Source organism: Pomacea canaliculata, linkage group LG5 (genome assembly GCF_003073045.1).
Source record: "Pomacea canaliculata isolate SZHN2017 linkage group LG5, ASM307304v1, whole genome shotgun sequence".
Classification (NCBI taxonomy): Eukaryota; Metazoa; Mollusca; class Gastropoda; order Architaenioglossa; family Ampullariidae; genus Pomacea; species Pomacea canaliculata.
In genome coordinates, this window is record NC_037594.1 from 25521695 (window position 1) to 25545411 (window position 23717).

General features: G+C 44.6%; 1 protein-coding gene across 7 annotated transcripts in view; it reads left to right on the plus strand.

Annotated features, from left to right (window-relative positions):
- LOC112565109 (tyrosine-protein phosphatase non-receptor type 4-like) overlaps positions 1 to 23717 on the plus strand; it is a 54551-nt gene that overhangs the window by 23689 nt on the left and 7145 nt on the right. For all 7 annotated transcript variants that reach the window (XM_025240399.1, XM_025240403.1, XM_025240400.1 and 4 more), the window contains 11 exons: positions 4977 to 5106; positions 17412 to 17495; positions 18698 to 18841; positions 19170 to 19239; positions 19723 to 19880; positions 20089 to 20179; positions 20609 to 20676; positions 21159 to 21242; positions 22126 to 22466; positions 22686 to 22821; positions 23114 to 23159. In XM_025240399.1, coding sequence (XP_025096184.1) covers positions 4977 to 5106; positions 17412 to 17495; positions 18698 to 18841; positions 19170 to 19239; positions 19723 to 19880; positions 20089 to 20179; positions 20609 to 20676; positions 21159 to 21242; positions 22126 to 22466; positions 22686 to 22821; positions 23114 to 23159 — 1352 coding nt within the window. The remainder of the gene's footprint in view (positions 1 to 4976; positions 5107 to 17411; positions 17496 to 18697; positions 18842 to 19169; positions 19240 to 19722; positions 19881 to 20088; positions 20180 to 20608; positions 20677 to 21158; positions 21243 to 22125; positions 22467 to 22685; positions 22822 to 23113; positions 23160 to 23717) is intronic.

Consider the following 23717-nt stretch of genomic DNA (forward strand, 5'->3'; position numbering starts at 1 on the left):
GTAGGAGAGCTAGCTGATGATGATGGTTCAGTCTTCACCACTCTCTTGCAAGTCGCTCATGTCGCCAGCAGTCTCGTGGATTGCAGTGATGAGTATGGGCTTTGAGGTGACTCGCCAAAATTGAGACACCACCACATTCTGAGGTACAGTTACAAACAATTCTCCTGGTGCCTGTGTCCGTCACAGAATCTCAGTATAGCCCAGTCATGGTAAAGCTGTGCCATCAGACTTGTCCGAGTGTAGGCGAGTCGCTAAGTTGTGGTCTCGAAGTAGACTTGTCCAAGTTAAGCAAAAAAAAAAAACTCATGCGAAAGTCTTGTGGTGGCCTCTGTCAGTTCAAGAGACTGAAGGGCGATTGATAACAGCAGGACACCCACTCTGAGCTAGGTTAGAAGGAAAGAGAGACGACATTTATTCCTTTGTCTCATCTGGTGACACAAGTGAAGGTAAACATTTACGTGGTAGCTAGTCACGTATGTATTAGCAGGCTGTGTAGCAGCACGGTGAATGTGAACTTCGTTGGTCTGCAGAACGGAAGCTTCTTATGGGAAATTCGCCGTTCAGAGTGACGTTGCACAATCGTTCACTCAAACATGGCACAATAAATCTTAAGTGTTGGATACCAAGGGTTGTTTGTAACTGCGTCCGTTTGAACTGTTAAGTTTCCTGAAAATCTCCCCGTTATTTGTTTTTTCTTAGCAGACGATCCAACTAGCTCAAGATCGTTTCTTGCAGGTCGTCTTGTGTGATGGCGCTGCAACGCCCAAACACGCTGAGTCGCACTCATGCATACTTGAGTAGAAACATTAACCAAACTCGTCTTCAAACACTTGTTTAGACACCAGCTGAGCCTTTGTCACTTGTACCTGCTAGTAGAAAATTAACATAATTCAAATTTAAACATTTGTTAAGCAATTTCACTTGAATCTTCGTCGCTTTGAACTGCTATAAATTAAATCCATCAATGAACACTTTTTTTTTTTTTGAAATAGCGAAACACGAAACTCGTTGACTAGCTTCTGCTAGAGTGCTTTTCATGACGGTGGGGGTAAGGCGCGGCCGTGTGTAGTGGCGCGTGATGGCTGGGTGTGAAGTGCTCCTCGTGGCCAGATAATGAAATGATTAAACGGTCTCCCCCGGCGCTGCTCAGACAAGAACAAACCTGTATTTTCGCTCCGTTTCCCCTCTCGTTGCCTTTTCTCGCCCATACACGAGGACATTTGTTTTGCTACGGGGCAAGCATTTTTTTAAATATTGGTCTCTTACTGGCAGCTATACCCCTGTTCAGTGATCGGGTATGCTGGGAACGCGAGCACCCACCTATTAGCGTGACGTGCAAAGATCAGACCTATCATTGGGGACAGTCTCACTCAGTGAATGTGAAGCAAGAGGCTGGTTATGTTGTGTGGCAAAGACAAGCAGGTACCATCAGTACATCAGCCAGTATTGAAGAGAGGAAGCATGAGGCAACATGATGGTCGTTGGGGACGCGCGCGCACGTGACTTCGCTAACCTCACGCGGTCCGCCACAGAACCAAGGCTCTCAAAAAACTTGCAAGAAGGTTCGGAGTGGGGGCAGCCATTGGTATCACCGATCTGCTGAGGGTCAAGGGGCTCTTCACCCTACCCCACCACTAACCCCAACACACACAGAGTGTGAGGGGTGCTCAGTAATAACTCCTCCACCCGCCATCTCTCGTGTCCTCCAGTCGCTGCGGCTCTGGCGGTGTGCCGTATCCCCGTAACGCGCCCTCGCTAGAGGCTCAACACAGACGTTTGGCGGGCCTGGGGGGTGGGTCTGTGGGCTGAAGGAGGTGATGAGAGAAAGCAATTGTCTTTCTGGGAACGATCGACATCGCTGGGGGACGGCAGGTCAGCTGTTGACGCTGTTGCGCCTTGTGACCTCACCAGACCTGGCGTTGGTTGGTAGCGGAGTTGAGGCGTTGCTTGACAAAGTAACTACGGCGGCCGTCTGAAGGTTTTGTAACTTGTCTGCCGGGTGTGGCCGCGCCGACTGAGGCGTCAGACTTCACACCTGATGGGGAAAAACGCCAGTTTAATTTGTGGCAGGTGAGTGCCAACAGGACACCTTTAGAGTGTCTGCTGTCCGTCCTGTTTGACTCTGTGGTTAAAGCAGGGGCAACAGGCGCACTGTTTACTCTATTTTTAATGGCTTTTCAAGTCCAGACACTTCAGACTGAGATGTGTCTTTGTCGAACACGATAGAACGTTAGGTGCTTTGGAAACAATATTGAGTACAAAGTAACATTAGTAATGGTTATGATGGACATCCACTGTATTCCGATGCGTTTCAGCGATAGTGCATTGTAGAAGTAGAAGAATGGTTTATAAGTACACATGAATGTAAAAATCAATACTCGAATATTTAGCATAGATAGTACAGTTTAATGTATAAATCAGTACTGTACAGCTGATGTATACTTTAGTGCAGCAGTGGATGAAACATTATGGTTAGCGTATGATCCTGTGTTCAGTACAGTTGACGTATAAATCAGTACAGTGTGTATGGTTACAGTGTGTACATACAAGTACAGTTGACATATAAATCACTATAATGTATGGGTACAGTGTGCTCTAAAAATTATTATGTATAATTCAGTACAGCGTGTGCATATATGCTAGTACAGTTGGTGCACGTCGTCATGTATATCGTGACTTGCATGACTGAGCAGCGGCCAGCCATATGTGTCCTGCGACTGATGCTCGCAGCCTCGCCACGCCCCCTCCTGGAGACAAGAGGAAGAGATGGAGGGGGATGGGGGTGGCTATTATCACTGACGTTCCTTCTGTCGTGTGGAGATTGTCAGCGCTGTGGCTAATGAACGTTTGCTGGCGAGGCTGGAGACTGGGAGGTTGAACTTGTTTAGGGAGTCAATCGAAGTTAGAACGTAATATAGTCTGAAAACCCGACTAGAAACCACACCGAGAAATCACTGCGTTGATTGAAAAGAGGATTGTGATGCTTGTAGAGGGGGACGGTGTGTCTGTGTTAGGGGAGGGGGATAAGGCGGTTTGTCCACCTGTCACTACCTAAAGTTTTTGTTGACGAGCAGCTCATCGGCCATGATGTGGCCTCATGGTTCTGCATTTGCCTCGGGTCACTGGTGAAGACGGCCACTTGATAGAACCTCCATGACAGGTGGCAGATGATGCTAGAGATATGGAGTCTAGTCATTCCCTTAGTCGGGGGCCTGCGTTGAGTTAGACTTCAAGCTATGTTCGGATGAGGGGCAGGGGAGAAGAGGCAGACTGGTTGTCGTTAATTGCCGCAGATGGCAGGCGCTGTTACTTGAAAGCTTGGGTAACACCATTTAGTCAGCCCTGACTCCGCTGTTATCAGTGTCGCCGTCTTCCCATGAAGTCACTGTTGTCTTAGTGTTACAGCCATGGAATCTGAAGGAAAAAAAAATGGAAGCTAGTGTCACAGTGTACTCATGCTGATACCATTCACTTGAAAAAGGCGAGTGCTTTGTACGTATTCTGAGAAGCAGGGGAGACAGCTTCCGCGCTTAATCCGTCCTGAAGTTAATTCAAAGGATTTCTTCCCTCTTGTTAGGCAAACATTCTGCGAAAGCACGACATAGGCGCGCTTGCGTTTGTATGTGAACGGAGTCATCTTTTTATTTCCTCGTATTTCCTCCTACAACTTGACGCTTTATTCTCCCCCCCCCCCCACACACACACGCGCGCGCCTATTTGATACGGGTGAAGCTTTCTTTCTCACTTGACGAGCTGCTTGTCGTCATTTGCTGAGTTACAGACGAGAGTGTTGATGAGTCAGGTTTGGCGGGCCAAGGGCCGGATGCCTTGTTTGTCTCTTCATACCCGACTGAGTTGGTGAGGCTAGGTCCCTTCCACACCGCCCCCACCGCGTCTAACGATAGCCGCGCACCTCGCCAGCAATGAAACATGCACTTCGCCAGCTAGCAGACATCTCGGTACTGGTGGCAGAAGGGTTGCCTGCCTTGGCAGCAAGGGCCAGCTTCAGGTGGCGCCCCGGCGGGTGCGAGAAACAGTTTTTACGTAATGTGCTCACCACACTGTAACGTGCTCACCACACCGGGGAAGGGCAAGATACAGGGGCTTTTCTTCAGAAAGCGGGCTGCTTGACCGTCGACTGCCATGCAGCATGCTGTGCTTGCGGACAGTGCCGAGCTCTCTACATCAGCAAGTGGGAGAGGTCCCTGCTTAGTGTTGAGTAGTGCTGATTTAGCGCTGCTTACACAGATGATGAAGACGTCCAGGTTGGTGACTAGTCTTTAGTGAAACATGTCATGGAGTGATAAGGTCTTCCAAAATCATTATCATTCTTTAGTGAAACATACCATTCAGCGACGATGATGTTGATGAAGAGGAGGGGGCAGTAGTAATCCCCACAATGTTAATCTAGTCTCAGGTGAAAGCTGATGTTACATGCTAACGATTCTGCTGTTGCAAAGCAGTCCAGCATTTGACTCTTAGTAGGTAATGCACTGGCCATGCACAAACGTTGTCAGACACAACACAGGGCAGTGGGGTGAAACACACAGGGTAGTGGGATAGGGCAGAACCAGGCGGTTACAGCTCAGTGTCATACTCTGCACATGTCCGTCAGTTCCGTAGGGCTGCGGAGCTGTATCACAGTAGTATAATAAGGGCTGTGGAGCTGTCGCTGTATAGTAAGTACTGTTGGGTTATGCTGTTGTTATCTCAGAACTGTGGTACTGCAGTGTCTGTTGCCAAAGTTTGAGAACTGACCTGACAAGTTGAATTCCCTTGTCTACTGATTTTTGAAAATCAGGGCAGTTATGGCCCTTCAGCTGGCCATGGCAATTACTACTTGCAGGTGCAAGGTGTTAGGGAGCGGTCATACATCTGTGAAGCAGCGTGCAGCTAGGCATGGTGTTGTAATGACAGCTCATATTCTGTGGTCGTGTTGTCAATCATTTTCTGAAAAATCTCTTTTATTGTTGCAGCGATGGGGGATTTCTATCTCACACCACCTCCCGGGACAACTACCCACTTCCCGTTCCCACCAAGGTGGTCAGCTACAACTCGGACTCCAAGTCGGACACGTACACCCAACCCACATATAGTGATTATTTGGTGAGTGATGATCTGTGTTTGTACACTCACCTCTCACATGGTGATTACTTGGTGACTGACAATGTCTGTCTCCTGTATATGCTGATTATTTGTGTGAGTGATGATGTCTGTCTTGTATGGTGATTTCTTGGTGAGTGATAATGCATGTCTGTGTCTGTGTGCTCACCACTCATGTATGGTGATTACTTGGTGAGTGGCAATGTATGTCTCTTGCATATGGTGATTACTTGGTGAGTGATAATACATATCTGCATGTCTGCACTCACCACTCATGTAGGTGATTATTTGGTGAGTGAGGATGTCTGTCATAGTCTTGTGCATTCACAGTGTTGTTTGTTGTTGTATGGCAGATGTGTGTTGCATGTGCATCCACACACATGTAATGTACGGTGTGTTTGTGTATGTTAGAGAGGGATGGACAAAGGAAGAGAGATTTTGCCCATTGATCATTTGGAGGGCGCAGCAGGTTAGTCTTGCAGGGGTGGGCGTTGTCCTTTGTGGGGTTGGGTTTCCATCTAGAGAAAAAAGTCTCAGGTTAGAACTGTGAGGGAAAATAAAACTGTGACCGATTAACAAGGGTCAGTGGTTATAAATCCTAAAAGCGAACAGATGATTCATTATATCATGAACGATAAACCAATGGGAATGGATTTTTCAGTTGTATTGCTTGTGGAAACAGATTTAGCAGTCATGTACATTCATTTTCAAAACAAAGAAATCCTTCAAAATGTAAATCTTTAATTAAGACAAATAGGAACACTTTTCCGCAGCTTAAAAGTCCATCATCTTGCCAAAAAGTTGTAGTAGGAATGGTTTCTTGAAGAAGATACAGAGAAAATAAAATTTTACTCTTGGCTTCATTAGAATAGTAATGAAGCTTGGCTTGTATACTGTGCAGTAAATGAGCAGTTGTTCCCCTTGTTATTTTAAGAACTGGATATCATTATGAAATGTTTTTAGTGGAATTACAAATAGTGGAAACTTAAAAATCATTACCACATATTTAGTATTGACATAATGAACTAGAAAACTGGTACGTTGATAAAAGTTGTCAAAGAACATACAAATTTTGTTCGTTGTTTTCCCCCTCCCCTCCTTTTTTTTCTCATGAAACAAAATTTTATATTTCCTTGCTTTCGTTGACTTAGTGGGCTAAATAGAATGACACTTAGATTAAAAACACACACTGCTTGCAAATATGTCAGTATGCTAAAGAAATCTGAACTTTTTATGAACATTTTTAACAATTATCTGTTCTGTTTCAAAAATCAAGAATTCTCCTTATTACTGCTCTTTCTCACCAGTAAAGGGTCAGGTCCTTGACAGAATACATGGGAAGATAATCAGTTTGACTGGAACACTGCTTGAACACTCTCTAAAACCTAAAGTCACTCCTGACTGAAGCGATGAAAGAAACATTTGGAGTTTAGGGGGTGTATGATGAGCCTGATGCAAGACAGATCTTTCAGGAACTGGCTGCCTGAGTTTCTGAGGTGGATTCAAGAGGGATTCAAAGAGGCAGGTTCATTCCTCATATAACAGCCTTCCCTTAACCAACAAATTCTGCTGCTCTGCATAGATCCTTACATGAGGATGTTTATAAAACAGCTTTTGAAAAAGTATAACATTAATTTCACTGATGAAGTTGGCAGTCACTTCCGGTTGTCAATGAAGCAAAGAAGAGCTGAGTGCATATTCCACAACCCCAACCTTTGACCCTTTATTTAAAGAATGTATCAAACAAAAATGGGGTGAAGGTCACTTGTGGGTTAATGTGCCACACAACTTACAAGGAATAGAGTTTCTATTTGGGGAAGACTTGTTGAAGTTGCTATAAGTTTTTCTCAGGCCCACTTGTGGAAAGAACTAATATCATGGATGACATTGTTGAGAAGGACAGAACCTACAGCCAAATATATTGAAGCTGTTGTCTTTGTTAAATATTATCTTGAGGTTAAAGGAACAACAGCCCTCCAGATGGTCCCCAGCAAACAGATGATCAGAAATGTTATTTCTGCACATGCAACTTACATAAGAGTCAGGACACTGACAGAATGAAGTCCAAAATGGAAAGCTGGGCAATAGGATTAGCCTTCAGAAAGCAAAGAAGCAAAGGGTACATCAGCCAGTGACAGGGCACTGAACATGACTGCTAAGAGACAATAAAACAGCACAAAATGTCAAGAAACAAGTAGAATTAACACAGACTGCCTTGATATAAGAAGAATCTGCACACTAGCCTACACAGCAAAAGCTTCAGGACAGACTGAGCGTTCTGACTAATTACCCTGAAAACTCTGCTGCAATTATCCCGAGACCAGTGAAAATATTTATAACTGGTTTTAAAAAGATGACAGTGCTAGCAATGGCATAACATGTTTTATTACAATATTGTCAAAGTATTGATGAGTGAACAAAGGCATTTTTATGACTGGCAATAGATGGCATTTCATGTCAGAAATAGTGACGAATATACCGCGTGCTTGCAAAATCTTCAGTCTCAGGAAAATTTGTGGCTGCCAGCCATGGTAATGTAATCACGACATAACAAGGGAGTTCAGTGTTACTAGCGCTGACAGACTACTCTTTATGGCGTTATAAATTCTTCTTCCCCACCCCTCCTAACCTTTCTTTACTGGTTACTTCTGCAAGCAACAGGTCCCGTTAGAGAGAGGGGTGGCAGTAGACATGTTTGTCCCCACCCAACCCTGATCACAATACAGTCAGCAGGCTTCCGCTCTTTCGCCTCCCATCTCCCCCACGCCCCGCTCCTCTGGCCCCCCAGCAGCCACCGGCTGTAGTCATGCAGAAATAAAGCATGGCTGCAGCGTCACACTGTTTCAGTCTCTTCTCGCCGCTATTGTCAGGTGTATTGGTGTCGGTAAAATTACAGGTTTCGTATTGCAAATGACTCAAAATATTTTTTAGTAAATATTTTTATTCCCAACGTGTGCTAGCTTTTCAGCAAGTATACAGCAAAGCGATCGTTTTAAGAACGGTAAGGATAAGCGTGACGCGAATTACAAAAATGACAGGAAAAAAGCGACACTGGTAAAGACGAATACTGTTTTGATCGACAACATTTCAAACGGTTAGCAGTTTTGCAAGGGAACAATACTTCTCGGTAATTTAGTGAACACAATCGTGTACACTTCATTTTCATGCAGATTGTGAAGGTTCCTACGCGCTGAAAGTAAAGAACGTGAAGTAGACCACATGAATTGATCAAGTAGCATTTTGTATTTTAAAAATGTATTTAAAATATCTCAAATTAAAAGGTATTGTTGGTGCCGACGAAGTATCAGATTTGACTAGAGGTGCCCGTCGTCTGCTGTGAATGGTCGTGCTCACCGTCGACATTAATATTTGCTGTCTTTTGAAAGCTCGCGAGTAACAAGGGCTGGACCTTTACAACTGAGCCTTCACGTAGTCTTTGGACGACAGTTTATTTGGTCGTAAGCACCGATGTTGTTCAAACACTGCAGACAGGTAGCCAATCCCTACATCATGAGTAGAAGGGGTGTACACTAGCAAGTTGGGGGCAAAGGTCATGAACGTACACAGTCGGTGTCCACAGGCCGCTGGTCTAGCCACCTGATGATCTGAAACAACTGCACCCCGGGTAGATCACTGGGGCAGACTGGGTTGTGTGGACACGGAATAAATGTCAAAAATAGGGGCAACCAATGAAATTAATGAACATTATAAATATACTAGCTAAAGACTTGCGAATTCGTAAACGTTAGCGTTGTACGTTACCTGGTAGGGAGAAAGGAACTCGGTTACCTCCCTTACACCATCAAAACTAGGAAAGTGAAGAGGTGATAACTTGCACACAGCTGTTACTACTTTCTGACTACTGATGTTACTTTGCTCACTGGCTTTACTACTGGTGTCACTACTGCACACAGCTGCTACTAACAGACGGGTCCCGGGTGTCGTGGTAACAGAAGTTGCTAGAGTCGTCTTATGTCTCCATCTCTCTTGCAAGTGAATGAGAAGCTGTGTGTGTCTTCTTGGTAATACTAATCCTGTCTCCCGTGCTAATGACCTTGTATTTGTGTAATGGACAATTTTCATCGCGATCTGAAACTAATGTTTTACATGGTCAATGCTACACGATGCCTCATTCTTGGCGCCTGGCTCAGCCACCTCCCTTACTGGTCACGTGACCTGGCAGCTCCGTGCTAGTCGCATAGCCAGTTAGGGAGTTTGGACACATTTTCTGACTACTTGTATTTCTGTGATGTTTGGGGCGTTTCAAGGATGTATTTATTATTATTCCCGTACGTTCCCCTTTTTGGGAAGTTTTAGTGACTCATTTTTTGCTACCCATCATGTTTCGGTTATAGTTTGGGAATGTCATGAGAGCCTTGTTTGATTCGACATGCTTCAGGGCTATTTTAGGGGTGTCCGGGACTCATGTTTCAGTAATATTTTTCAGCTGTAGTTTCCTGGCTTATCATTTCATGGTGTGTATTACAAGGCAGCAGCTTGTCGACTGATCGCCTGCGATATCAGTTTTTTTGGGTGTTTTTTTTTTTTTTTTACTAGGGTTTGCACGCAAGTGGTGATTTTGCCTGATGATGAAAGGAAGAGGAAGACAAGGTAAATTGAATACCCTAAATCTGACAGCCATCTCTTGAAACATCTTGGTCACATTCACGTTTTGAGACGAGATGTTCACCGAGAACCGTACGATTAAATTGACCGTAGTTGTGACAGGTCAACGTTTGACCTCTGCTAGCTAGGGAGAGGGGGTGATGACCCTAGTCTTACTGATCGTCTGTGTTATGTTTATGACTAATCCTCGAGGGAAGAGAGTGGCAGGTATGTGCAGTGCCATAGCCAGAGATTACAATCTTCTCCTCACCTTATTTTTATGTTCCTTGCTGACTCATAAATCCACTAGCGCTGGATTTTATAAGCGCTTAGAGCCACGCATGCATTTGCACCCATTAAAGAGAGAGACACGAGACACGTGCATAGAGTGCTTTCTCGTGTTTCTCGCTCATAAACCATCTTCAGACACGAAACATGCATACACTCGAGCAACTGCTCTCCTCGTGAGACAGAAACTGCAGTTTTACCCATTGGGTGTTGACTGTAGTTGTGCACCGCAACCATGTTCAGCAAGTAGTACAACTGTCTTCTATATGGCTGCCGTCAGCAGTGGTATACATCGACCTAGTGAAGACAGCGGTACACTTGAGATGTTATCCCAAACACTTACATAGACACTTAACAAGGTGACAGGTGAGTCTAGTGAACAGGACATGCATTCCTCCCAACTTCCCACTGATAGACCTGGTGAACAATATGCACTTAATACCCTCAAGGTGACAGATAGGCGTAGTGAATAATATGGCCCCATCCTTAGTTCCCCATCCCAAATACACAACCACTAGGGTGACAATTAGGCCTAGTGAACAGGGTAATAATAATGATTATTTGTAAAAACACACAGGCCAGAAGGAAGTCACACGAGCGCACACAGCAGTAAGCATCAGGTGTGTCATTAATTCATTCATCATGATATTATAACTCTCTCGCAGTCAGCAATACCTGCCAGACTTGTAGTTTGGTGATGCCCAACTGACGCTTGTCGGGGCTGAACCTCCAGTGATTGAAGATACGGTGGTGTGGGGCGGGAGTTGGGGACAATCGCCGGGAAATACACGAGATGCGACTAGTAGAGACGTAAAGATTATCATGACTTGGAGAGAACCTGCCATCAGGCAACATTTGATGGGGCTGGGTTACCTTATCCAGGTGATTTCTTCCCCTCCCACCACAACCACCTCTCAAGGTGAGACGAATTGTCTCCGTCAATTATCATTCCCAGTGTTCCCCTCCCAGCACACATGGACAATTACGGTGTCAAACTGGCTTCCTCCTGCCTTGGAGGTTGTTTTTTTTTAAAAAAAAATACTCCACTTGCGTCTTCAGAGTGTATTCCTCTGACTACCTGTTTCAAAGTGTGATACTCATTTGTCCACTGTCGTTATTGTCAGCGGGAGTTGGAGACTCAGTCTAATGGTAATCTCGTTGAGCAACAAATGCGCGGAGTAGGAGGTACGTACAAAGCGTTACAACTGTCCAGGCCACGATATTATCACGTGGGTCTTTGACTAGCAGATTTCTTGTCGTGCAGTGGTGATGGCTTGTGTGAAGCTGCACTTGACATTGTGAACAATGAAGCCGTCCTGGCTGTTGTGTGATCTTTGGGATTATGCTAATTTGTTTTTATGTTTAAAAACGGTTTTATGCGATCTTTTAGTGGAGAATAAATTCTCGCAAGAGTTCAGAAAACGTCCTTGATCTACAGTAGTTAGCCAGCCATTGTATATTCCTATCGTATATAGTATTTTCCCCTCCTCTCCTCTTCCATCTCTTGTCACAGTGTCAGTTCACATCAGTCCTCTCACTGCTCACCACTAGATACCTTTCCGTCGTCCACGCGGTTTTCATTTAACATTTATATCTCGCCTTTCTACCTTTTCAACCAACATTACATCTGGTCTGTCTTGTTTTCACCCAAGAAGTGAAGAATTCATGTATTTGCCAAGTGACACTATGCGAGGATGTCTTGATGATCGCTCCTTGACAAAAACTAATCACACACACACTTGTAGACGCCACTATTTGTACTCAGCATCAACATCTAGACTGTCTACAGCTGTCACGTAGCATCAACATCTGGACTGTCTACAGCTGTCACGTAGCATCAACATCTGGACTGTCTGCAGCTGTCACGTAGCATCAACAAGTGGACTGTCTGTCACGCAAGCCACTATGTGTAGCGTTTATCCACGTTTGTTTATGCAACTTCCCCTCCCCCTCACGCTGTGTACAAACGCGTGGTGCCTTACCCTGTACCTCTTGCTCTAGAGCGAGAAGTGTTGTTTGTGCCACGTACCCAGGCGCCATTTCAAGCACGTGCGTGACTGCGCACTAACACGCGCACGTGCAAGCAGCGCAGACAGGTATGAGGGAGGGACAGGAAGGGAGACGCTGATAGTTGTCCTTGTATGCAGTAGCCCGATACCAGTTCCCCCTACCACCCATCTGTTTACAGGGCTGGCTTGCCGTGATATAGCCATACAGTAGTTGCTGGCACGGCGTAAAACACCAACTCCCCCTCCCCCCGTTCCCCGCCGTTTCGCGTGGCTTAGGAGAAATGAAAGGCAGCTGTCAGTGGGTGGACACCCGATGCGAGTCTGTGTTAATCCTGTCTTGACGTGTCGTGTGCTGTGTGCGGGACCTTGGGTCACGGGGCCGCCGTCTTGCATCGCCACGCTTCAGCGGCCACGGCGCATGAGGTGAAGGGTGGGAATGGACAGGTGAAGCAGACTCAGGACGTCCGGGACCAATTTTTTTTTTTTCCAAAGTAAAAGATTAAGGGGTCCAGTCTGATTGGCTCGCTGGAAGACATACCTTATGTAGGTGGTTAGATAACGATGACTGTTATACCTTAGAAAAAACGTTTACACACAGGCGCGCATATTCTGAGTTGTTAAAACATCTATATAAAGTAATGTTGGATTACCCCCATGATAGTTCTAGTTGTCCCAGCGGTTGAGTTGTATATCAAGGCAAGAAGGGAGAGGAAGGACACTGCCACCCCTCACTCATGCACGTACACAGGCCGACACACAAACTCCTAGAACAGTTCAATCTCTTTAGTTTAATACCTTATTCCCAGACGACTAAAATGCCACTTGTACTTTTTTAGTTCAATGGCAAGAGGAGCTTGTCCGTGTTCATTGGTGGTACACTCAAGCCGTTCTTAGAGTTCCTGCGGGGCCCGAGGCATAGTGATTAATTTGGAGCCTAGGCAGATGCCTCGTCTGCCTGCCCCTAAGCACTGTCTTGGAGACACTTATTTACTACTTCGTTGGCTGCTTCAAGTCCGTAGATGTCTTCACCAAACATCGAACATTTGACCACGTTGGGGAAACCTGTGGTTTGGGGCGCGGGGGGTGCGATGGTGGTGGTGGGGCCTGTTCGGAACATTAGAGCTTTTATCAAGACACTCTGAGCCAAGTCCAGACTTCATTAAGACGTATACGTTGTTCCTTATGTAGGGCTTTGATCTCTGTGCACGGCCAGCTGTGTAAACTCGTGAATGTATGAGTCACTCACATTTCTTATACCGATGATCTCATGCCAGTCAATTATATTCGGCCTTTAGCAGGTCCCGCGATGTTTGCTCGAGGTTTAACGGTCAGCCCACTAATATTATGTGTTTTATGAGCATGGGCTTGTCACCAAGTTCTGCTTCATCTGCATGGGGCTTGCATGCACTCAGCGGGTGAGGTTTGCCAGACTGAGAACAGTAATTGCCTAACAATGGACAGGGCATAGAGACTACATCTAGCAGTGCCAGTGACACTGCCTGGCCTGTCATGACGGAGAACGTGTGCCAGTCTCACAGACGTTGGACAAGAGGATGGTCAGCAGCCGTGAGCCTGGCCAGTGGTCAGTTGGCCTTCTTGCCCAAAGTCCTCTTGTAGAAGTCACTGCCAGGCCCCCACAACCTCATGAGGTGACATGACAAGCACGAAATGATTAGCGGGGTGTGTGGCGGCGGCCCGACCATTCCAGACACCATTACACTTTCCTGTCGTGCCTTGTCTGTAGAAAGCTGTGCTTGTGTGTGTGTGTGTGTCGTGAGTGTCGTGTGTGTGTCGTATGATGTGCTCACAAGCCGAGTCAGAGGGCGGTGAGGTGGAGGAGAACGTGGCCGCTGACATCCTTACAAAACTTGAGACCTTTTATCTTCCTGCATATGCCGGCGACTTGCATGGCGGGCGGCCTGTGAGGAATGTGCTATCTGTGGCGATAAGAGCGGCGCGCGGGGCCGTCACTGTAGTGTCACGTTCTTTCACAGAACACGTCGCCGTGGTGGTGGTGGGCAACTGCCTGGAGAGAAGTGAGACGGTTGGTGGTTGCTAAGGTGGTGGAGAGGTGGTGGGGGGAAAGGAAGAATGCGCAGCAAACTTTTGACATACCTGTTTTTTTATGCCCGTCCTGTTTACCTGGTTCAGGTGTGACAAATGAAGGCAGTTTGGCAGGCGTGCGGCCGTTCGTGTAAGGAGCGGTGGAATGCGGCAGGGGGTAGGGGTGTAGGACTCGGTGACAGCAAGTAACTACATGGGGGTAGGGCATGTGGATGTGCGGTGTGTCGCTCATTTCCGCGTCCCTGGGAGGTTGGGGGAAGGAGGAGACGACCCCCGGTGTGTGGCGCTGTTGCAGCAGAGCGTGCTGACGGCATGCAGAGCGCGCCGTAACTGCAAGTGTCGCCGACGTGGTTGTACCGCTGAGCAAACGCTTCCTACCCTCCCCCAAACCCCCCTGCGCGAGTGCGTGAAGTTGTTCGCTGCGCGTCAGGTGAAAGCGTGTTCACCTGTACACCCGTCCTTCTGCTGGTCACCTCTACCCGATCTCCAGCTTGACGTTCTGCTGGTCGCCAGTGTCTGGTGCCAACGACGCTTGAAGCGGAGTACAGCTGTTAGTGAGCAGATCACATTCCCTATCCCCTCTTCCCCCTTCTACCAACCGTCGCTTGCACTTGCCCGCTAAGGCCCGCCGGCATGCTGTGGCGAGAGGCTGCTGACCATGCTGCTTTGTATGGCTGTCCCTCCCAGCCCCCAACCCCCGCCGCCCAGGCATACTAAGGGTGAGCATCGCATCGTGGTCCGGCGCTGTAGGATCGGCGGCTCCCTGGCCTTTGGGCTGGTGCGTGTAGCTGCCCATGTGCGGGTGAGTACGCTTCACGCTTGCATGGTTGTGACCGGGGCACTAGTAATGTTTCGTTCCGCTCACCTTCTCGTGCTTGGAACTCTGTTGAGCTGCTTCACGTGGTGACATCAAAACATACGTGGAGGACAGCTGGCATCCACTTGCACTTCCGTACTAACTGCTGCTATCATAATGAATACTTTTGTGCTTCAACACTGAAGTGTGTCCAGTACCCACTGGCTTTAATATACTATACTTGTAAACAAAAATAATCATTTGACTTGACTGTAGCAAACAAGTGGACACTTCCAGCAATTTTATAGAACCCGTATAGAGAGTATCCTGTCCTTTTCATTTATCAGTTTTTGTTATAGTTTATCAGTGAAGAAGGAAAGTAGCTTGAATTGTGTTGTATCCACCTGTTCCAAAGTTATTGTTTAATAGGTTTAATAGGCAGAAAAGTGTCTGCTATTCTACGTGCTGACAGGCATGTTCTGCTGTGTGTGAATGAGAGCAAGCTTGAACCATGATTATTTGAGTCTATTTGATAAAGTAGATATGTGAATGTGTTGTAATATTGAATTTTGCTGTTGTTGTGCTTCCATAGAGAGTTGTATGTAATTGCATCCAGAATAAAGTCTTATCACACACACTCCCACCCACCCTGGTTAACTCTTATGGGGTTGGAATTCCCCACCTATTATGTGAACTACAACATTGGCAGAGATCTCTGGACTTCCACACACTACTCAGTTGAGTTAACCACTCACTTAACTGCCCTTGGCGACAACTGTCTAGTACACCTGTCCTGTGTTACGAATTAGACTGGTTGCTGGGAGGAGGCAAGGGTGTAGGGGAGAAGCATACCTGTGAGGGGAAGGGGAGTGTAGTTGGTTGTGAAGGTCCACAGTGGCACACGCCTTACAAATTTTCCATCATGCATGTTCATTCCCACAGCATTTTGCAATGGCAGCAAGCCTTTCATGTCTTATGGATTCTCTTCTGGTTACTAAAGAAACTTGTACATTGGACAGTTATGCACCATTGACCATACCCTTGACCTTATGCTTGTAACTGACCAGTAATAATATGTTGGCATATGACAGCACATATAACACATACAGATGACATAGTATGCCACACATAGATTGAGAACAGTATCATGTATTTGCTGTCTTCAACTGATGTCTACAAAGATTTTGATGTCTGTAGTAAAGTATAGACACCTGTGTCTGCTGGACAGACCACATCAGTGTTTAAATGACCAGTGAGTATAGCTGATAGATTTGGGCTATATTCATGTTTTGCTGTGTAAGTCTGGCAGATGGATTATAGATAGGGAGTGATATCACCGGCATGTCAAACTTTCAATGCCACACTAAGATTGGCATGATAGGTATAGAGATAGTTCTGAACATAATTACATGCGCAACCATACCTATATTTTAGAAATCCAAACAGTTGACAGCGCCATTAGACGTAGAAGACATAAGAGTCTGTGCTATCTCCGACACCAGTAGTCACCATATTATAAGCCAGGCTTGGGAAGAAACATATTTTTCATTCCCTTGACACTAGCAGCCTGCCCCCACCTGTTCCCCTACCCACTGCAAGGCCAGTGTGACAAGCCCTTGTCAGCACAGAGGCTTCAAGTGACAGAAGATTGCCAGTAAGAGATGTGGGCAGGCATCAGTAGGGACCTGGCCTGCTTTATGCAATTATTGCCTTGCCTAGGAACATCCTTACAAGAAAAAGATGCAGGTTAAGAAAAATGTTAACTTCTTGTTCAAAAATTTATTTAAAAAATCACCAGGAAAAACAAACAAATCAAGCACTGAACGAGCCTGTCGCAAGGTATGATGTTACAGATATCTGGTATCATCAGTGCAAGCTCAGAATAAAATAGTGACAGAGACGTTCTTGACTTTTTCATCTTGACACACAGGGAGCTAGAGGGGAAGTGGTATGATTCTATGGGGCTGGAGGTGCTTGTTTTGAGTACTGGATGTTGTAATAACCTTGACTGTCCTTGCAACTGTAATGTAAGAAACCCTGGCATTCCTAAACTAGGAATGTATACACACAGAAACATTGTATAGGCCGAGACAGTAGAATGATGATGTCTTACTAGACTGTACTTGGTGGAAAAACTCTTGGTGTTGCTGCACCAGATCCTCCTGTCCAACCTGGCCATTGCCACTGTCATTGCTGCAGTTCTAATTCAGCTGTCTTCTGTTATCGTCTGCACCTGCCCTTTATTCTTGCTGTTGTTTCTATGTCTGTGTGCGTGTATTATTGCATTCACATGAGTACGAACCCTGTCTATTCTAGCATATGTGCATACACATCTGTATCAGATTAAAAGTGTGAACCATATTACCTGTCATCAGCTCTTGTGTACAGTTAGCTTGCCCTGCTGCTGTAAGAAATCTGATTGTGCAGCCAGTGACACTGAGACTGTATCGTAATAACTGTCATTGCTGTAGAATGTTCGTACTTGTGTGCATTAGTGCTGCATCATCCAATGAAACTATAAGAACTCTTTTGATGTTTGTGTGCAGCCCAATGGGAACTGTGTGTCAGATGGTCTGGTTACAATCAGAATGAAGCCAGATGACCATGGGCGCTTTGGATTTAATGTGAAGGTATGTGATTGCTGTTGTAGATATGGTGATGTTAATTTTATAACAAACTGACAAATAACATGGTGAAAGATGTCAGCAAGCTGTGGCTCATATACCCATTTTAAAATTCCACACATTTGAAGGCACAGTACTTCACAAACTTGAAGTCAACAGTTGATCATTAATTGTAAACTATTCCTGTTCTTAAATGTGAAGGATTAATATAAATAGATGATAGCAGGCTGTTGCTGTTCATTTCTTAGTAGTGTGTAGACTGCAAGACATTAATAACAGACAGCTTGGATGCTTATAGAACAGAGACTAGCAGTGACAAGAGCAAAGTCATGGTTAACACTAGCAATAAGAGTAAAGCAGAGATCTATATGACTAGAGTACAGCTCATGGAGGGGAATAACTCTACCTACTTAGGAACAAAAGGTGGCTAAAGATGGCAGCTACATTAGGGTTGTTGCCTCAGTGACAGTGGCAATGGCCAGGCTGGGCAGCAGGATCTGGTGCATCAACACCAAGAGGTTTGCTTCCATGTACAGTCTTATAAGACTTGTAATTCCCATCCTGCTGTATGTATATATAGACGTGAGACGTGGACTATTGAGAATCCAGGCATTTGCGAACAAGTCCTTAAGGAGGCTGCTCTGAATATCATGCATTCAGTGCAAAAACAGTAATTTTGCTTGGAACCCCAGTTGTCACCCGCTGGATACTAGGGACCTCTTCTTGCAACAGTTCATGAACACCAGCTGGTTCAGTTGCACTATGTGACCCAGCATGACACTCTAAGATGGTTCTTCAGGATACTGTGAAAGAGCAAGGGAAGTCATTGCCAAGGTGGACAGAGGAAGAGCTTACGAACGTGCTTGAAGCGACTGGTTGCTCACCACCTCTCAAGATGGACCTCATTGGCAAGCTTTCTTAGCCACTGTGTCCTTCCCGTAGTTTTATCCTAGAGACCAACCTAATCATTTGTCAACTTATACCACTCAAAGGATGAATGAGTGCCTTATCATTAGCTACTTATCCTCTTGTGTTCAAGTGTGTGGGTGACAAAGAGAAGGAGAAGAAGCCTGTAAGTAGGAAAGCAATTAATGAGCTATTTCGTCTGTTGCTATGAGATTTACCTTCATCTATAATGTTCTCTGGCACTGCTGTGTGTGGTAATTATGGGGTAGTGTTTTCAGACACTGCTGTAACTTTTGTTTCAGGGTGGTGCTGACCAAGGAATGCCAATTATCGTCTCCCGTGTAGCTCCTGAGACACCTGCCGACCTGGCCATTCCACGCCTCAATGAAGGTGACCAGGTTCTCTACATCAATGGTCGTGATGTTTCTCAGCACACACACGAACAGGTGAGAGTTATGGAGAATTCTCTCTTTATCTGCAGTACTTGCTTGTTTTGTGTTTTATAATAGCTGATTTAGATAGTAGTCACAAGGCATGTCAACAGCTGCTTGGTCTGTTTCTGTGAAACGGCATTGGTTATAAAAATGACCTGAGTTTGATTTATATATATTTTGTGTGTGCGTGTGTATATAGATACACACTGCTGTGTTGCTGACATACCATGTGCATGTGCTGTTGGTGGTGATGTGCATTGAAGTTTGATTTATAGAGAGTTGTAGATATATACACACACTGCTGTATATTTCTGACATACCACATGTGTTTGTGTTGCAGGTGGTGATGTTCATCAAAGCCTCAAGAGAAACCCACTCTGGGGAGCTGGTATTAATAGTCAGGCCTAATGGTATGTGTATGTCAGGGCAGGCAGCTGTCCATATGTTGCGCACCTAGGCTGTCACCTCTGTCACTTAAATAATTTTAACAGTCAGGAGTTGGTGTGTGTGTAGTTTTTTTTTTTTAATGAGGTATACAATTCTCTGAAAGATAATTTATATCTTCCTGTAGGGAAGGTTGAAGCTGATGTGGGATGTGTCCACAGTTATCTACACAATATTGAGGGAACCATAGAAATGCTTCCTTTTCATATTATGACCAGGAAATGTTCATCTTCTAATATTTACTTTGTAGTTGTTTTTTTTTTTTTGACACCCATATATGTATACCAGCCATTAAAGAACAAATTGATTTGAGCTGAATCATTTCCTTCTCAATAGTGACTTTGTGAATGGCCACAGACAGCATGGTTCTCAGGATGTGCTGGTGCTGTTTTGCCTATGTGAGTCGTCACTGTTGTGCTTCGTTTCTGGAGTGTTGTCTATATGTGCAGTGTACGTGGGGGAAGATACTGCAGATGAGCCTGACTTCACCTACATCCCTGAAACACATCAGATAGCCAGCTCCTCATCTAGTGCCAACACGTTGGAATCCTCCTTGCTGCTGCTACAGGAAGGTTTGGAGAGTGGGGCAGCCATAGCACAATTTGAGGTCAGTGTCTCATCATGCCACTTCCCTTTTCTCATAAAGTTATTTTTTAGGGGCTCTTCACATGCTCCATTCTTGTTCTTTTGTATTGCTGTGTTACTCGAAAAGTTTTGCACTGGTCCATGTTGGTCCATGTTGTATTACTTGAAAGGATTTGGTTAGTTTCCATGATAAATCACAGTACTTAATTGAAAGCTTCATTTTATTTCAGCAACTGTATCGGAAAAAGCCAGGTTTGACAGTGAATGTGGCTAGATTGGATGCAAATATCAACAAGAATCGGTACAGGGACATTTCTCCATGTAAGTTTGTGTTCTCGTCAACACTCTCTCAGGCCCATGTATGTAGCCACCTAGTTGTGTACCCAACACAGCCTCATTAGCAATGGATGGATAGTATGCTTGTGGAGCAGACAGTCTCTTTCTTGGCCTGTAAAAAAACCCCTACCCACCCAGCAACTGTTGAGCAGAAATGGGTACCTTGTTTCATCAGGGAAAGGCAAAAGCAGTGGAAGGAGAGAGTTGTACTCTGCTTTCCATGTGTCTTGCCCTTGAAATATGAAGAAGTGAACTACTTCTGTCCTACTACCCCTACAACCACTTGGCTATAGGGCTGTCGGCCATTATCGTCTTTGTGTTTACTTTTACAACATTCCAATGTCAGTAGAATTAATTTTCTGTTTGTGTTTTACAGAGGTGCTTACAGACACATTTGTTTTTGTTTTTTTTCAGATGATCAAACAAGAGTGATATTAAAACATGGTGTCAATGGAGACTATGTCAATGCCAACTATGTCAATGTAAGAAACCCTGCCATTCCTAAACTTGCAATGTATAGACACACAGAGACAATGTATAGACAGAATGGTACACAGAGACTTTGTATAGACACACAAAAATATTGTATCGATACACGGAATACAAAAGAAGCTTTGAGTGATAGATAGCTCTTGAGTCTAACCAAAAAAAAAAATACTTAAAAGAAAAGTTCAAGTCATTGACCAGCAGCAAAAAGGTAAACTTTTCTGAATTGACATTCATGGTTGAGTTATTGAAATGGAAAACTTTGTGTGAGTGTGTTTGGAAGTGGGTGGATGTGTGTGTAAAACAGTTTACATGATTTTGTTTAAATAGTCTTAAATTTATGTTACAAAAAGGGCAAAGAATTTGTAAAGTTTAAAGTATCTTTGCAGGGCTGTGCTTCATAGGTGTGAATATATTGCCTTGTAGTATTTTCAAACCTTGTGTATCACATCATCACTTGTGATGTTCTCTTATGCAGATGGAAATCCCTGGCTCTGGCATCGTCAACAGGTATATAGCAGCCCAGGGTCCTCTGCCAAACACATGTATCGACTTTTGGCAGGTAAGTGTCTGTTGTGATGATCTGTTGGCAGGTAGGTTTTGTATGCTGGCTTCATTAAACATGCAGTGTGAGGCATAGTGGACTGCTTGGCTACATCATTTTGCTATTTTGTTATCTGATTGATAACTGTCACAGCACAGGTGGCTTAACAACTCACTCAGCCAAACAAATGCACGTTCTTTCAACGCACAACAAAACGATTGCCTGAGGCTGCCCAAATCATGTTCATTTCATTGTCGAGTGGCTCAGGACTTTGCAGACTACAACACAAATACGCATTAATAGCAACTCGCCACAACATAGTGCTCCAAAGGCGCTGAACATCTACAATAGACACAATGTTTACATCCAGGGCACTCCCCCGATCAATCCTAACATAGTTCAATCTAAAGGGAGATTGGAAAAAGGGGGGTAGTTTTTGAGGTTTATAGGGTCAAAGCTGAGTTTCTTTAGACTTGGGGTGATGACAGCATTTATGATTAATGAGGATATTGCACTGTTCAACATGGAGCTGATAACACATGTGATACATGCGCACGTGGAAGTGGGCTGGAATCGGGTCAAGAGGACAAGATTTCTTCTAAGAGTTCATGAGGATCTCCCTAACCTGGGACACAATGACTAGCTTAAACTTCAATAGAGGTGCTCCTGAAAAAGTATGAAGTTTAGGATTGCAAGACTGTTGGTCCAGCTCTGCTCTGTGTATCTTTTTTTCCAGAAAGTATTTGCAGTTTGCAGTAAATATTTGACAGCTGTTTTAGATAAATCAGAGAAGGCAGATGAGAGGCATCTTTATGCTTGCCTGACCTCTGGCCCACAAATGAAAGCATGTGAATTATGACATGCATGTGACAGTTTGTTAAAGTGGTTTACTCTTATGCAGATGATCTGGGAGCAACAGTCTTCTCTGGTAGTCATGCTTACAACGAAAGTGGAGCGAGGCCGGGTCAAGTGTCACCAGTACTGGCCACAGCTGTATGAGACAGAGGACTTTGGCCCCCTGCAGATAACTTGTGTCAAGGAAGAAGAGACACCATCCTTTGCTTTTCGGGAATTTAACTTGACGCATGTGGAGACCAGTGAAGAAAGGCACATACGCCACATGCAGTACATTGCCTGGCCCGACCACGGGGTGCCAGATGACCCCAGTGATTTTCTGGAGTTTGTCATGAAGGTTCGCCAGGCCAGGGCAGGCATGGTGGAGCCTACAGTAGTTCACTGCAGGTAAGAGAAATTGAACAGTAAGATGTTTAAGACAGGCTACAGCTGAAATGTGTGAGAGAGATGGGGGAATCCTTGCACAGATGGTTATATCCTTTCACGGTAGATAAATTGGTAGAAATATTACAAAAATGAAGCAATTTTGGTCAGTTAAAATGCCAGCTTTATATTATTAAAAGTCATTTGCTGTTCACCTTTTCTGTGACTGCTGTGATCCTGCAGCGCTGGCATTGGGCGAACTGGGGTCCTGATCACCATGGAGACAGCTATGTACTTGATAGAAGCCAATCAGCCTGTGTACCCATTGACTATTGTGCGACAGATGCGAGATCAGCGAGCCATGCTTATTCAGACCTCTGTAAGTCCATCTTTTATAGAGTGGGATTTTAATATACCATTCCTTTTTAAGAACAAAAAGTATATTTAATACACAAATCCTCATAAGATAATTATTTATCCCATAGGCCAAATGATTTTAACATCAGTATTAGATAAGGCTTTGTGGATAAAGCAGATATCCTAAACTAAACTATCCCCTGGATGTGGGGCTCCCATCACCATTTTCAGTGATTATTGCATACCTATTGTGTCAAAAATTTAATACTTTTTCTTTTTTCGTCAACATAATAAGAACGTTGTTCTGTTGACAGAGTCAGTACAAGTTTGTGTGTGAAGCCATACTTCGTGTTTATCATGGTGAGTTTTGTTTGCTCCTACACTCTGTGTGTGTGCACACTTTAATTCTCCATGTGCAGTGTAGGTATAGACAAAGTGTACATAGAGTGTATATGTCAGCATATGTATTATGATGATGTTGATTTTTATAGCACCTTTTCCCACCATCTTTGAGTCAGGCTTAAAGCACTTTAAAAACACAGTTGTCCTTTCGTGTAAACTTAAAGTGTGCATGATGTGTGTTCATACTTGAAGTGTAGGCAGTGTGTGTGCATTAACGACACTGAGTTTATCCTGCCTGTCAACTGTTTACCCCTTTATAAAGTTTCAGTCACTTGCAACATAAAAGGCTTTACAGTAACATAAATATTGTTATTTAATAACTTGTTTATACGATTGATAAAAAAGTTTAAAGTGCAGTTCATACATTTTTCAAAACATAAAAGTATGATTACAATCATGTGAAATAGAGCTGATACAAAATAGATTAAACAGTTTAGACAAAATTCTGTAATTGTATCTGATATTTATTGCCTGTCATTGAAGGTGATATTTATTGCCTGGGAATTTGAATTTCTT